We start from the raw sequence: 14,629 nt of genomic DNA, 5'->3' as shown, positions 1-14,629 counted from the left end.
TTATTTGCAGAATAAACAAAAAAACAAAAAACACAAACCCAGACACAATTGAACTATCTAGTAAACAAAAGATATGGTTTCTAGCCTCATTCCTGTGTTGTGATATTACAAAAAACACCGTGCGCTCACTCAATCTCAAAGCCAGACACAAGAGACTGAACTCACGCTCCAGGACAGACTGCGCCCCCACCCGCCATAGAATTTAAAGAGCGAGGGTGAACGCGCATGCGCACTGAAGAGGAAACTGCTGAGGTTCGTTTCATGGTATGTGTGGTTGATTTCGTACGAATGAGAGAGGGAGAGCAAGAAGAAGAAGAGTGTTTAGGATTCATTCGTTGGGACAACCCTTATCACCAACCTGTCACTGAAACTGAAATAGGAAAGAGAAGAACGCCTGTAATGACAGCCGTGTCAAGATAGCTGAATGATTGAATAAGCAAAACAGAGGCATCGATAGCTGATAACAACTAAACAGCAAACAGATCTGAGAGAGAAAAGAGGAAAAATATCCTGTCGGACTATCTTGTTGTTGGGCTGTCCCTGAAAGCGTGTAGTGTGAGAAAGACTGTAAACTAGGTAAGTAGCTGATTAAACCATTCAAATAACGGGCGTGATGCTGCGTACCAACAGTCATCTCCCTCTGATCATCTATTTATACGTTTTTATTACTGACCCAAAAACAACGAAGCGTATAAGCATAACAGTCAAACAAAGATAAGCGCATCTCATTAAATCGTGAAAGATGTGCAAAGCTTTCATTGCGCCTATAATTCACAATGACGACAACATATTTTCCTTGGGCGTTGGGTGCGTACGCGGAATTTGATGAGCAAAATCTGCGTTCGTTTCAAAGTTAAATTGCGCTACGAAGACAATGATACAAAAAACTTAATCATAACTCAAGACGCCTTGGTCTACGCTCGCTCTGTTGTTTAACATCACAGAAAACCTCGTGTTAGCCGCAAAACATTTCTTGCGAGGTTTAACTTGCGCTGTGGATCTTGTCTACGCGCTGTCATGTGCGGTTTAACCGGCTACAGTGCTGCACCTGCGTGTCCGTAATAAGCGCGCGGCTCGGCGGGCCTTTCATTTGCGCTCAGTGCGCAGCGGCGGATCCAACAGGCCGCACAGGCATCAGCCAGCTCACTGCGGACACGCGTGTTCTCGTAAAAGCGGCTCAAAACCTTACAGTACTTATCATACAGTTAAAGAGGTTTACATGTCAAATGTGTCTGATTGTAATAGTTGCGTGTGCAGTTGTGCAATTGCCTGAAGCACCATCATTATTTATACTGTTATATTTTAGAGCAAAAGTAAGAAGTGATTTGATTTGTATGTAGAGAAAATGCTTTTATTTGTGGACATTGTGCATATCTAGCGTAATGAATTGACGTTTCGGCCCTTGCAGGTGAATACTTTGAATATGATCAGCATATTTAAGTAAATGTAGTTACGCAATGTTGTATGTAGAGTCTTAAGCATATCAAAACATTTACGATTATTATTTAGTGTTAATTAACCATTTACATCAGTTGGGCAAGTTAACAGGTGCCACGTTCTTGTTGCCTAATATAGCTTGCTGCGTTCTGCAAACCCAAGTAAGTTAGCCACGCGACAACAATAAATAAATGCTGGTCTGCAATAATAAAATGCGTTTTTAATTTATTAAAAGAACATTCTAGACCTGAAATGCACTAGATAAATATAGAAATGCATAATGTACTTTCAGACTTGTGCAAGTGACTTACACGTGTTTGATTTAAGACCTAGTTCAAGAATAAGTCTTGTATGACAGGTCTTGCTGCTTACCCAACCGTCTTTCATTAGCACCTTCCTAAAATATGATGAATCACCATTCTTTGTTATGCTTATGCAGACTAATATTAACCTCTGTACTCATGGCAAATCAATCTTCAGGAAAGACATGGCAGACTCTGACTTGGACTTCACAACAGGCGATGCTGGTGCCTCCGCTACCTACCCCATGCAATGTTCTGCCCTGCGCAAGAATGGTTTCGTGGTGCTTAAAGGTCGACCATGCAAGATTGTGGAGATGTCCACATCCAAAACTGGAAAACATGGACACGCAAAGGTGAGTCATGTATGAAGCATGATAGAAAGCAAGGTTTTGCAGGTTGAGGATGAAATGGAGTAAATCATTTAAATAGGGAGGACCTCATTTATGTTAAAATCAATAACACTTATGGAGCAGTCATTAAGTCACTGTATATCTCCAACAGAAATATGTAGATAAGTATGTTTGTTTTGCACTATAAAGACTTTCCAGACGTCTCTTTAAAGGGGTCATAGCGGGAAAATCTGCCGTTTTCCATGTTTAAGTGCTATAATTGGGTCCCCAGTGCTTTTATCAAGCTAGAAAACATAAGAATAAACAACCCAGTACTTTTTTGTTTTGGTAAATCATTCTCTACAAGCATGTGAAAAATTTGTACGTTCAGGTTTCACCTGTTGGCATAGGTAGCACGTCTTATTACAATAATACCGCCCCTAAGTCTGCACTATCCAACCACATCACTGCCATTTAGTGCAGAGAGAAGGGAGAGAAAAAATAATAATTGAAAGCACAAATGAGTTCCATTTTCAACAAATCACCATCATGGCTATCAGTGTTTGGACACACCCAAAAACGGCACATTTTTGCTCCCACCAAACAAGTTTAACATGCTATAATAAATTATGTATGGGGTATTTTGAGCTAAAACTTCACATACGCACTCTGAGGCTTATTTTACATTTAAAAAAAAAATCTCAATATGACCCCTTTAAAACAAAATTGTATGAATGAAGTACAGGTGAAAGGGAGGCCACTCAGTTGAACTCAGTGCAAGGGATGATGCGGATGTAGTGAACAGATTGCCGTACTTTGTTTTTGTCAAAGGTTCACATGGTGGGCATTGACATTTTCTCTGGCAAAAAGTATGAGGATATATGTCCCTCAACCCACAATATGGATGTCCCTAACATCAAAAGAATGGACTACCAGGTATGTGGTTGGTTTTATAAGAAGTATTTTGAACAATCATGTAAATGTTTCACCAACATCTGCCATGTTTCAGCTTATTGGGATACAGGATGGCTACCTGTCTCTGCTCCAGGACAGTGGCGAGGTCAGAGAAGACCTGAAAATGCCAGAGGGAGACCTGGGCAAAGAGATAGAAAGCAAGTTCGATGCTGGTGAAGAAATCCTGGTAAGTTCAAATAAATTAAATATCAGTCTGAATATAATCTTCATATTTGTGTCTAAAAAAGACTTTTTCTCTGTGTTTGTGCCGTCCAGATCACGGTCCTGTCTGCTATGAACGAGGAAGCTGCAGTAGCCATCAAAGCCATGGCTAAATAAAACACAGCAGGTATATGGAGCACTCACTGCTGCGCATGCATGCTCACCTGCAAACTAGGTCCGGAGCGACTGTGCCTCACCAGTGTGCTTACAGCAAAACACTCATTTAAAAGTTTACCTATTTTTGTTAACCCAGCATTAATAGGGTTACACGCCTCAGACATATTGGCTGCAAAAACACCCTAAAAAAAAATCAAAGGATGGAAATTTAACAGGGTATATGTCGAACGTCACGTGACCAAACTGGAAAACTGGGTTGATCGCTTCCGGTTGCCGGTATGTGCTGTCGTAGCTTGTTATTGTTATTCATAGTATTATTATGTATTATGTGTTATGTTCTTTTTTTATTCTAATATCTGAATGTATGTGAGAAGAAAATGCCGTTATCAAAAGCCGAGCTATCTACTGGACATTGGTTATTCTCGTCTTTGGTAGCTCCTGAATGCTTCATGTATGAAAACAGCACCATTTCAGCATACAGAACCGGAAGCGATCTACTATGTTTAACAGAAATGCGGAATTAACTTGCGCATATACCCTATTGGAGGGTGTCTACAAATGACTGACAATGGGTTGCAGGCTGTACCGTAGACTGCGGATAATTTTTTTTATCCTGGATTGGTTAGGTTTATAACTGGACTGGAAGGTTTTTATTTACTTCTTTTATCCAAAATTAAATGTAAACAGTGTTTAGAAATCACCCCATGGTGTTCTATAATGTACATAAAAGTTTTTAGTTACGAAGTAAGCACTTTACACTTTGCTGTTTGCATACTGGCAAATGCACTTTTGACGAACACCAAGATGTAGTACTCCTGCAGCTTTCAGTGTGTCAATTTGAATCTTGTATGTAATGCAACGACTGATATGTACATAGAATGGTCAACTTTGTATTTTTTCACTACCAGCTTAGTTACTGTCTTATGTATAACTAAACATGCTGTATTATAAGATATTGTTAAAAAAAACAATAACCATCATGTAGACTTAAAGGGACACTCCACTTTTTTGATAAAAGGCTTATTTTCCAGCTCCCCTAGAGTTAAGCATTTTATTTTTACCGGTTTGGGATCCATTCAGCTGATCTCCAGGTCTGGCGCCAGCACTTTTAGCATAGCTTAGCATAATTCATTGAATCTGATTAGACCATTAGCATTGTGCTAAAAAATAACCAATATCAATATTTTTCCTATTTAAAACTTCACACTTCTGTAGTGACATCGTGTACTAAGACGCTGCGTAATATCATTGCTCTTTGGTTATTTTTTAGTGTAATGCTAATGGTCTAATCAGATTCAATGGATTATGCTAAGCTATGCTAAAAGTGATACCGCCAGACCCAGAGATCAGCTGAATGGATTCAAAAACAGTAAAAATCTAATGTTTAACTGTAGGGGAGCTGGAAAAAGAGAATATTTTCAAAAAACGTAGAGTGTCCCTTTAAACAGTCATATACAACAGTTTTAATGCAGTTAAAGGCAGGGTGCATGATTTTTGAAAAACACTTTGGAAAAGGTAGTCGGGCCGAGTACCAAAACACATTTTTAGCCAATCAGCAGTAAGGAGCATATATACTAACCGACATCCTTGCCTGGGCATGTGTGGGGCGGGTCTATCAAAAGTAGGACCAGATTCTATTGGGGTATTTCAAATATCAACATTGCCTTTCATAGATCATGCACCCCACCTTTAATATTACCTATAATGTATCTGCTGTTCATTTAAGTTATGGAGAAGTCATTGTGCATATTGTTACTTTTCAAGGCTGCAAAATGAAAGATTTTTTAAGTATTTAAGAGTTTCTGTTTTGTATCACATTCAGTTTTCGGTTTATACATTTTGTAGGCATTTCTTTGACATTTAAATTAAACTCTTGTTTTCATTGGAAATGTTTTTAACAGCTCACTTGTATATGCCCCAATTTATGTGCATCGACTTTTATCTCTCTTTCCTTGTGTTTCTTCTTTACTGCATCTTTTTCTATGTCCACTCATCATTGTGCTTAATCATTCTTTCTGTCCCTCTCACTCACTCCTACGTCTACTTCTCTTCCTTCTCTCAGGGGTTGACAAGATGCACTGGACCTGGATAAGAGAGAATCAGACCTCAGCAAATGCTATCCTCCTTTTGTTTTCTTTTTTCATTCTTTATCTCTACTTCTCTTTCTGTATTTAAACCCCATGTGTGGGTAAAAACTAGGAAATAATTGGAACAAAAAATTCTGGGAAAATCCAAAAAAAAAAAAAAAATTAACAGAAAGTTGAATGTATTAAAAGAGACAGAGATGGAAAGTGAGCTTAAACGCTGTAGTGATGGACAATTGGGGTGGGAAACATTTTGGGTGGGGGTGCACCTCCTAAGTCTTCACTGGTATAATTGGCCAAACTTACCCATTTTTGTTAAATTCAAAACAATACATAGGACAACCACCCAGTCATTTACAATCATAATTCACAATAGTTGTAAGAGGTCTTTTATGCAAAGGAAAAACACATTTTCCTGTGAAGTTCAGATATAAAGGTCATGACATGAGAAATAGAAAGCAGTTTTGTCTCTTCGCTACAGGACCAAGTGATTGTACCTTCCCTTTCATCTTCCAGTACCTTAATGCAAGCATCCCTTAGGAAGGGACGACAAAGCAGGTGTGCATGTATGGATACAGGAAGACTGACCCCAAAATGAAAAGGTGGTCACCATTTTATCAAAATTTCACAAGGATTTGCTTTCTTTCTATGTGAAAGATGGAAGGTGTCGTAAGCCTTAGATCTCTTGATAAATCACAACACCACAAATTTCTGCCTGTAATGTCCTGGCCTAAAGTGGCTTGCTTTTATGGCAGATTACCACGAACTCCTGTCTTAAGGTATAGGGGCCGGATGAAATTTTGAAAGAATGGTAATCACCCCCTTTAAAACTGGTTGTGTCCTAATCGGGTCATGATTACAGATATTGCTGTCCTACACATTACTCTACTGTCAAGTCAAGTGCGAGTAATGTTGTTTTTGTTCGTTCAAAGACTGTGATTAAGAAATAAAAATATAAAGTAATTTGTATTCTAGCAAGGCAACCCTACTCAATATTAAAGAGAGAACATATAAATCACGACTTTGTTTCAGTTTGTGATGGGGTTTGGGCTCTTTGTACTCATTGTTGATAGCTGGGATAAAGCCATGTAATGCAAGACATTTCTCTATTACTCATCTACTTAACTGTATTACTACCAAACACAAAGTTTATTGTAAAATTTTTGTTCTGAATTTTTTTATAAGAGCTTGTATTTAACTTCTAACCCAAGAAAATCTTCTGACATAAAGGGATTCTGAATCATAATCACAAAGCCAACAACAGCAAATTGTGTACAACCTTTTATGTAGTTGCTCAAAATACACTTTTAAAACAGTTTCAGATACACAATATCAAGAGGCATTCCCACCCACAAAGAAAATTAATGTCTGCCATAGATCGAGAACCTTTATAGTCCATACTTATTTATGAACCACAGGTTTTGTTGCATGGGACATTGAGTAATAAATGTAAAAAGACTATTTAAATTGACTGGCTTTCTTCTAAAGTCTCGGAAAAGAGCTTTATGTAACATGCCACCTTGTTATGATCAGATTTTAGTAGTTAATGTGGTTTTCCGTGATGATAGAATCTCTGTCCAGGCTGAGGGTGAGAAAGAAATGCGTGCCGTGATGCCGGCTGAGGAGAACTCTGAAATGGAGCCTAAGACAGAATAAAGAAGAGAAAAAGAAACTTTGTGTAAACTATTGTATAATATTAAAAACTTATGAAATTAGCTGAAAGGGATAGTTCACCAAAAAATGGCAATTTTATCATCATTTAGTCAACCTGATGTTGCTCTAAACCTGTATGAATTTCTTTCCAAGAAGATGGTAACCTCACAGTTGACGGCACTCACTGACTTCCATAGTAGGACAAAAATACTATGGAAGTCAATCGGTTTCATCACTGTGTGGTTACCATCATGTATCAAAATATCATCTTTGGTGTTCAACAGAATAAAGAAAATTATACAGGTTTAGAGCAACATGAGGGTGAGTAAATGATGATAAAATTTACATTTTGGTGTGAAGTATCCCTTTATCTGTGATAAAACGTTTCATTCTTGCTAAATATTGTTTTAATACTAAAGATTCAAATGAGGTTAAATTGTAGAAATTATGGTTTGTGGTAAAGTAACAGAATGCAAAGTAGACATCAGCACTGAAAATAACATCAAAAGTGTTCTGTAGCTCAACTAATACGAGCAACAGCAAGGTCATGGGTTCGATTTATGGAGAATGCATGAATTGCTAAAAGAAATATATACCCTGAATGCACTCTGGATATAACTGATATCTGCCAAATGTATAAATGCAATGTAAATTTAAAAATGAAGCAAAGTAATAATACAACTTTAGATGGATTAAAGGAAATTAAATAATGACAACATAAGAGGGTGTGCTGTCTTTTTTACACTATAATGTCTATTTTGTAATGCAAATCACAATATGCAGCATGTTCACTTGCAAACCGTCCAAGGAAAAATTTCATAAAACAAACAAATCAAAATTGGTCATATTGAAGAACTTAAACCTAATGACAATTTAAAGGAAAACACCATCGTTTTTTAATATTTTACTATGTTCTTACCTCAATTTAGACAAGTTACACGAGCAAGTATGTTGGCACAAAATAAAATGTTAGTGATATTTAGGCGGATAAAAATGAGAACTATATTGTATGGCGGAAGAGCACTTACTTTGCAGTAGGGCTGTCGCTTTTGAGAAAAATCAAATTCGAACGGATTTCGAATATCATGCAATGTATCCGAATATATTCGAATATCTAGCAGGCCCCCCCCCCTGCGAGCATAAAAAACCCACCGTATCAATCACAAAATTATTAACAGTGACAGTCATAAACAGGGTTGTCTGGATTACTTTTTTACTTAATGTTTGAAACAGCAGGTTATCAACTTATGAATAACAAACTATATATATATATGTGTGTTTGGTGGCTTCTAAATTCATCCCTGTTTGGATCCTAAGGAATGAATGGGGCTAAGCTAAATGCTGACACAGTCACGATGCGCTGTACAAAGATTAAGTGCATGCATTGAAAAAAGATAGGTATGTATTAACTCGTCTAAGTTGAGGTAAGAACATAGTAAAATATTGAAAAACTGTGGTGTTTTCCTTTAATGCAGGTTGGTAAGCTTACCTTTGCAGTAGAGATCTGCACAGCCATGGATGGGGTAGACAGCAGACCAGCTGCACTCACATGTAAAGCCTGTGGATGCATGGGTCGAAGAGCAGCCTAAAAATGGCACAAAAAAACCCATTACACAACCACACATGGCACTATTTAAGTAAAATACATATGAACACCAGTGTCTCGTGAGTACTTACAGAGTCAGTAAAGCCAGACTGCTGATTGGCATGTTCGAGCTGTTTCTGAAGGGGGATACTCGCACTGGGGATAAACCCTGTTAAGTAATGAAAGACCCAGGAAAAATAAACATTTATCAGTCTGGCATCATTTTCAAAGACAAACAACTAAACAAATAAGAGCAGAGAAAAAATAGTGCATTCGTTTGAGGACAACTCACCTTGCTGGGAGGAGAAATGGCTGAAGACAGCATGGCCAGGAGGTTGATGGGTCAGGAATGGCATGCTCTGGAATGGTGATGCCCCTACATAAAACAAAACAGGAGAAATATTCATGTGTCCTCAGAAGCCAACTCACAAAGTCATGATTTAAGACTAATTATTATGGTAAATCCCTATCTGCAATTTAAAGCAGCAGCAGACACATTTTCTATCTTATGAATTAAATTATTCATGCCACGAGAGGATTTTGCGGAAATAAAAACATGGTTTTAATGTTACCTCTAATCTGGGTGGCTGCAAAGCTGATAGGCACAGAAGCAGCAGGTCCGTAAGAGGAATGGTGCTGGGCCTGGGTAACTGCGTATGGCTCATGGACCGCAGGGCTTCCTGAGAACTGGCCATGCTCTGAAGAACCAGAAGGAAAACCTGGCTGGCTGGGGAAGTGATGGCTCTACACACGACAACAATTAAGGAATACATTTATTTTTACATGAACTATGATATTGCGACTGCTAAGCCATATTAGACAGAAACCTACATATGATCAAATAATGACCATCAACATATCACAATCTTATGTTATAAAAATCAGGGAGGAAAATAATAATGCATAATAATCTTTAAAAAAAAACTGCTATGTATTTTGCAATAGTTTTAAAACCACTGCTATGAAATCAAATGCATAATGTGAATCACATGTACTCTTATTTGAACAAGATTTATCGGAACATAACTAAACTTTTACTTACAGGCATCAGAGGTGTCTGGAATAACTGTTTACTGCGCTCTCCTAAAAGAGCACTAGCTCTATTGTGACTCACTGGACTGCCTTAAACACACACACACAAAAAAACAACATTTCAATACTAAAATAACAGTAAGCGCACTAGAAATGTCAATCATTACAAGAGATCAATGTCACTAAAAACAATAGTTTTAGACACTTTCACACCTTGTAGGCTGAGCAGATGCTGTCCTGAGTGTAGAGGTAAGCTGGTCTGGTAACTTGCAGAGGGCATTGTTGTAATATCACTATAAATTAATAATAATCACGAGAACAGTTAGGATTGTAATAGATCGCATGGCTACTTTCCATACACATTAGGTTTTTATTAATGGGGAACAAATACAATTAGTAACAAATGACATGCACCTTGGTATAATGCTAACAGTTAGCAATGCTATTAACGTTTTACAAGGGGCATTAATTGACAGCATTATGACATTCTGTTTGATCTGTTTGGTAAATGCTTCCCGAGGTTAAGAGGAGGTAATGGGCGAAGGTGATAACAATAGCAAGTAAACTGTTAGGAATAAAGTTACAGAGCATTGAGAGTATACAAAGGAAAAGTGCTGAATAAGGCTAACATCGTTGTGAATAATAAGAGGCATCCTTTATCTTACACTTTTGAATCACTACCATCTGGTCCACACAATAGTGTGTTCCCAGTTGTTCGGAATAACCGATTATCACCTATTTCCCAATCAATTAAGTGGGAAATAGATGAAAATAAATTCTGCTAGTGCAGCGTTTATTAACCTCTTAAGCGTCGTCCTATCCTTTAGAGTGGGGGGGTGAAAAATTGAAGTGCATGTTCAAATGAATATAACTCTGGCATTTTTGTGTCTAGAAGCCTAATCTTTATCTTGTTTTAAAGAAAACAATTCAAGGTTTTTGACTGAAGTGTAAGCAGGTGAAAATATTTAACAGAAAAATTGTTATAGCAGTTTACATTTATTTTAATACATACAAATAATCCAATAAAATATTAATTTTATTCAAAAAATTATAAAAAGGTACATTTTTCAAAAAAGTAATAATGTAAACATGAAGCCATATGTCTCAAGCAGTTGTGATCCAAATTTCAAGTTAAAATCACAAAAAATGAGGTTTGTATCACAATTTTAGTGGTTTTACCAACAACGGCCAGTAGGTGTCAACGGTTTGCTGCATACTCTTGTCATAAATGAATCAATTGCTGTCACTGCATTATTATTACTGCTAAAACACTTTGAAATATGAAAACTACATTCTAAGAGCTTTCCAATGATATATAGTTTGTCAACATTTTTGTAGATTTATACTAGTATATAGTGTTATGAATATAGAAAATTAAAATGCATTCCATGGGGGGGGGGGGGTGGCATGTAACAAAAAACTGTCACTAAATTATTTCTATCATCAGATGACTTTGACATATGAAAACTACATTCTGAGAGCTTTCCAGTGATATATAGTTTATCAAGATTTTTGGGGTTTAGGGTGGGGGGTTTAGTGTTTGAAAAATGTAAAACATATTGGGCCTACATGTTTGAGAAACACTGCTCTAGTGATGGTAAGTTAGTCTGGTTATTTTAATTAGATTCACTTGTATTAAATTGCTATTATATCTATTTATATATGCCTGTGTGACTTGTCCAATGTCTGTTTGAGTGTATGCTGCAAACATACTTTCCCTATGGGGACACATAAATACTACTACTAATGGCAAATGCTACTTACCTTTGCTCCTTTCGTCGTCGCCTTTCCTCCTCATGAAGGACCTTTTTGAGCTGTAAGAAGAGTTGATGTTTCTCCTCTTGCAAAATTTGCAATTTTTCCCCCATTTTTTGAACCTAGCAAATAGTTAAATTCTTAGTAAATGCATTAAACAAATACATGGCAAAATGCTGATGTACTCACCTGTTCTTTGGTCTCTTCCAGTGACATTCGTTCCTCAATTTCTTTAGTTCGTTTTCTTTCCTCCTCTTCTTTCAATTTCTGTTCCATCATCTTATCCACTTCTTCCTCTTCTACAGTTTGACAAAATTAACATACAATCTTATGCTAGTTATTTCCACCCTGTCAACACTAAATTTAACATTCACTTTCTTGGTTACTGATGGCAGTCAAATGTTAACACATGTATACGTTTGCTCTAGAAAACGTCATACCTTGTCTTTTCCTCTCTCTCTCTTTCATAATGTGCTTATGGAGGGCTCTGGCCATCGCATTTGATAGCTTTGGTCTTTCCAGTAAAGCAGGCATTGTAGCGGACAGTGGAGGAGCCAGCTGCGGAAACACACACATAATTACATTAGTACTACGTTTGGTTTCTTTTATGTAAACACGCCAGCGCAACTGTAAAATAAAATGCAACATTTTACTCATATAACGTTATATAAATAAGCTTACTTTTGATTTTCCGAAGCTTTCTTTAGTGTTCCCGCTGTTCAGAAGTCTCTTTTCATTGATGAAACAAACTCAATGTTGTTTACGAGCGCTACGCGCAAAGCTAAACTGTTTTTAAGATTTACTTCCGGGGTAAACGGTAAGTAGAGACAGTTTCTTCCGGTTCAGCAGCCGCGTCGAAAAGACTTTACAATGAAACGCGCTGTAAATATTTTTCTCCTCACGTTATCAAATCATAAACATTAAAGAAACAATGTTACGAACTCATGTTAAACTGAACGTGTCATTGTTTGTCTTGACCGTATACCTCTCATTAGTGTGAAAATAAACATCGCCATCTAGCGTTTACCCTTTTTGCATGTACACGCGTTGGTTTAATAAATTATGTATTGGATCTTTTTTGCTTGGTCACCATTTAATCGAATAATACATTTTTATATAAAGACAAACCTCATCATAAACTTTAGTCACTACTGAAAATGTAGTCTGAATTTTAAGCTTTAATATATAATAGTTGAGAAGTAGCTACAGAATTGGTGCTAAAGTGGGTTAGACCATCCCTAGATCAAATTAAATATTCACAAGGACATTTCAGACAAGATTTTGCAGATCACGTTAATTTTTAATGAATTTAAGGGTTTGTGTGTGCTGCATTGTTACATGAAAAATGTGTAAAACTGACATGACTTCACTCATTCTTAAATGCATTTTAATATCAGACCAACTTTAAATAGAAAAAGAATGCAGTCAACGGGCAACGGCATGGCAATTTGAGCTTTATTGAAATAAAATCTTGAAACTTCACAAGTTCAAAAGTCAAATGCCACAGGACAAATTAAAAGGGTACACAGACTAAGCCAAACATCATAAAATGAGGAAAAAAGCTTCTTTGAAGCCACGTTTGAAAAAAATACCCCAGAAATGAGTAAATGCAGAGACGGACAATATAAAGTCTTAAAATTCTAATCTACAGGGCAAACAAAACATCCAAACACTTTCAGGTCCTAAGACATCTATCACACGACGATCTGTTTACACTGTCTTCTGCTGTCCCTTCTTTCCAATAAGTGACTTGTGGATGTGGGGTATAACACCTAAAACACAAAAAAGATCAAATAAATGTGGGTCAGACAACACACAAATTTGAAAAACTGAAATGAGTTGATAAAAATTAAGAACTTACCACCACCAGCAATAGTCGCCTTGATGAGGGAATCCAGCTCTTCATCGCCTCTAATGGCAAGCTGCAAGTGACGTGGGGTGATTCTCTTCACCTTCAGATCTTTTGATGCATTTCCCGCCAACTCAAGTACCTTAATACAAATAAAACAAGTCAGTCACTCTATACTCTACAGGTCGGGTCGCTTCTGTTTCTGGTATCGCCCTATTAAAAAAGGACAAACCAAACTTACTTCAGCGGTTAAATACTCCAGGATAGCAGCGCTGTACACTGCAGCAGTGGCACCGACGCGTCCATGGCTAGTGGTCCTGGATTTCAGATGTCTGTGAATACGGCCCACTGGGAACTGGATTAACAACAAACCCATTTAACGGATTAACACGTGTTTACCAAGTAAAGTAAAAAAAAAATAAAGCGAACTGTAAATGCTGCAATCAAGCAAATTTTTAAAATAAGTTAAAAGACGTTTAATAAAACACATTTAACGGCTAGAGTAGTTAAGTTAGTGATCACTTAAAATGCAAACATTGGACTCAAGAGTCTTTGTTCATTGTGGCGGTACTGACCTGCAGTCCAGCCCTCTGCGAGCGCGAAACTGCCTTGGCTTTCGCCTTCCCGGAGTCTTTTCCTGCTTTTCCTCCAGCCTAAAAACACAAAAACACACTTATAAAATCCATTTTATTCGGAAGACGTATAAACGGTTCAGATAACCCAACATGGGCATGCCTGTAGTAGATGGTGTAAGTAAAGAATTCGTTAGCTTTACGTTTTTCGCGACGGCAGTTAGCAAGGAAGCTAAAGCTAACTAGCCGGACACTATTACGCAACACATATTTTTTTTAAACAATTCCAACACAATTGCAACCTGGTATAATATGACCAAAACGACGTGCAAAGCATGTACAAAGGATGGCTTAAAAACTTACCATTTCGCAATTCTAAGTGACGGTTGCTCTAGTAGAAAACACGCAAGACCTCGCCAAATTCAAACTGAGTTACGCGCCTTCAGGGTGCTAAATATAAACCGCCTCCACATCCGGGACATTACGCTTGTTCACTGACCAATCAGCTCTCGCATTGTGTTGTTTGGCATATTATTGACCAATTACATTGCAGAATTTTTAACCCTTTGTTTTGCCGGGTATTGTAGTTTTTACTATAATGCGGGCGTTCATTCATTTACTGAGCAATAAAACTTAAATAAAAATATGTTACTTTACGGCTTTATTTCTTTAGTGTTTAGCTTAGAAAATCTTGAAAACAAAAAGACTAAAATATAAATACCAGAATAATGCTATTAT

General features: G+C 37.3%; 3 protein-coding genes across 4 annotated transcripts; 1 reads left to right on the top strand and 2 right to left on the bottom strand.

Annotated features, from left to right (window-relative positions):
• The first annotated feature begins 225 nt into the window (after positions 1–225).
• LOC135778584 (eukaryotic translation initiation factor 5A-1) lies at positions 226–6,463 on the top strand. 2 transcript variants are annotated; one of them, XM_065288968.2, is made up of 6 exons: positions 226–576; positions 1,918–2,092; positions 2,900–3,004; positions 3,078–3,209; positions 3,299–3,371; positions 5,424–6,463. In XM_065288968.2, exons 2-5 carry the CDS (start codon positions 1,925–1,927, stop codon positions 3,359–3,361), a joined length of 468 nt encoding a protein of 155 aa, XP_065145040.1. In that variant the 5' UTR covers positions 226–576; positions 1,918–1,924; the 3' UTR covers positions 3,362–3,371; positions 5,424–6,463. The 2 variants fall into 2 exon arrangements, with proteins under 2 accessions (XP_065145040.1, XP_065145041.1); XM_065288969.2 differs by lacking the exon at positions 226–576 and having other exon boundaries at positions 1,899–2,092.
• A 250-nt stretch (positions 6,464–6,713) lies between these two features.
• On the bottom strand, positions 6,714–12,310 carry LOC135778581 (G protein pathway suppressor 2-like). The gene is made up of 11 exons (XM_065288964.1): positions 12,152–12,310; positions 11,911–12,028; positions 11,660–11,769; positions 11,480–11,592; positions 9,929–10,008; positions 9,726–9,805; positions 9,256–9,427; positions 8,976–9,059; positions 8,776–8,852; positions 8,588–8,683; positions 6,714–7,087 (listed from the first exon to the last, which is right to left on the bottom strand). Exons 2-11 carry the CDS (start codon positions 12,002–12,004, stop codon positions 6,989–6,991), a joined length of 1,005 nt encoding a protein of 334 aa, XP_065145036.1. The 5' UTR covers positions 12,005–12,028; positions 12,152–12,310; the 3' UTR covers positions 6,714–6,988.
• Positions 12,311–12,908: 598 nt separating this feature from the next.
• LOC135778907 (histone H2A.Z) lies at positions 12,909–14,375 on the bottom strand. The gene is made up of 5 exons (XM_065289563.1): positions 14,255–14,375; positions 13,895–13,972; positions 13,561–13,674; positions 13,332–13,461; positions 12,909–13,242 (listed from the first exon to the last, which is right to left on the bottom strand). Exons 1-5 carry the CDS (start codon positions 14,255–14,257, stop codon positions 13,181–13,183), a joined length of 387 nt encoding a protein of 128 aa, XP_065145635.1. The 5' UTR covers positions 14,258–14,375; the 3' UTR covers positions 12,909–13,180.
• Between the last annotated feature and the right edge of the window lie 254 nt (positions 14,376–14,629).

Source organism: Paramisgurnus dabryanus, chromosome 2 (genome assembly GCF_030506205.2).
Source record: "Paramisgurnus dabryanus chromosome 2, PD_genome_1.1, whole genome shotgun sequence".
Taxonomy (NCBI): domain Eukaryota; kingdom Metazoa; phylum Chordata; class Actinopteri; order Cypriniformes; family Cobitidae; genus Paramisgurnus; species Paramisgurnus dabryanus.
Note: the sequence above shows the minus strand (reverse complement) of the source record. Positions and strands in the feature narration are given on the sequence as shown.

Coding starts and splice junctions, on each gene's coding strand:
- LOC135778584 (XM_065288968.2), top strand. CDS start 1,925: ATGGCAGACTCTGACTTGGACTTCACAACAGGCGATGCTGGTGCCTCC. Junction 2,093..2,899: donor GAAAACATGGACACGCAAAG/GTGAGTCATGTA, acceptor TTTTTGTCAAAG/GTTCACATGGTGGGCATTGA. Junction 3,005..3,077: donor TCAAAAGAATGGACTACCAG/GTATGTGGTTGG, acceptor GCCATGTTTCAG/CTTATTGGGATACAGGATGG.
- LOC135778581 (XM_065288964.1), bottom strand. CDS start 12,004: ATGCCTGCTTTACTGGAAAGACCAAAGCTATCAAATGCGATGGCCAGA. Junction 11,593..11,659: donor TGGAAGAGACCAAAGAACAG/GTGAGTACATCA, acceptor ACTATTTGCTAG/GTTCAAAAAATGGGGGAAAA. Junction 9,428..9,725: donor TCCAGACACCTCTGATGCCT/GTAAGTAAAAGT, acceptor TGTCGTGTGTAG/AGCCATCACTTCCCCAGCCA.
- LOC135778907 (XM_065289563.1), bottom strand. Junction 13,675..13,894: donor CGCAGAGGGCTGGACTGCAG/GTCAGTACCGCC, acceptor TTGTTAATCCAG/TTCCCAGTGGGCCGTATTCA. Junction 13,462..13,560: donor TGGAGTATTTAACCGCTGAA/GTAAGTTTGGTT, acceptor ATTTGTATTAAG/GTACTTGAGTTGGCGGGAAA.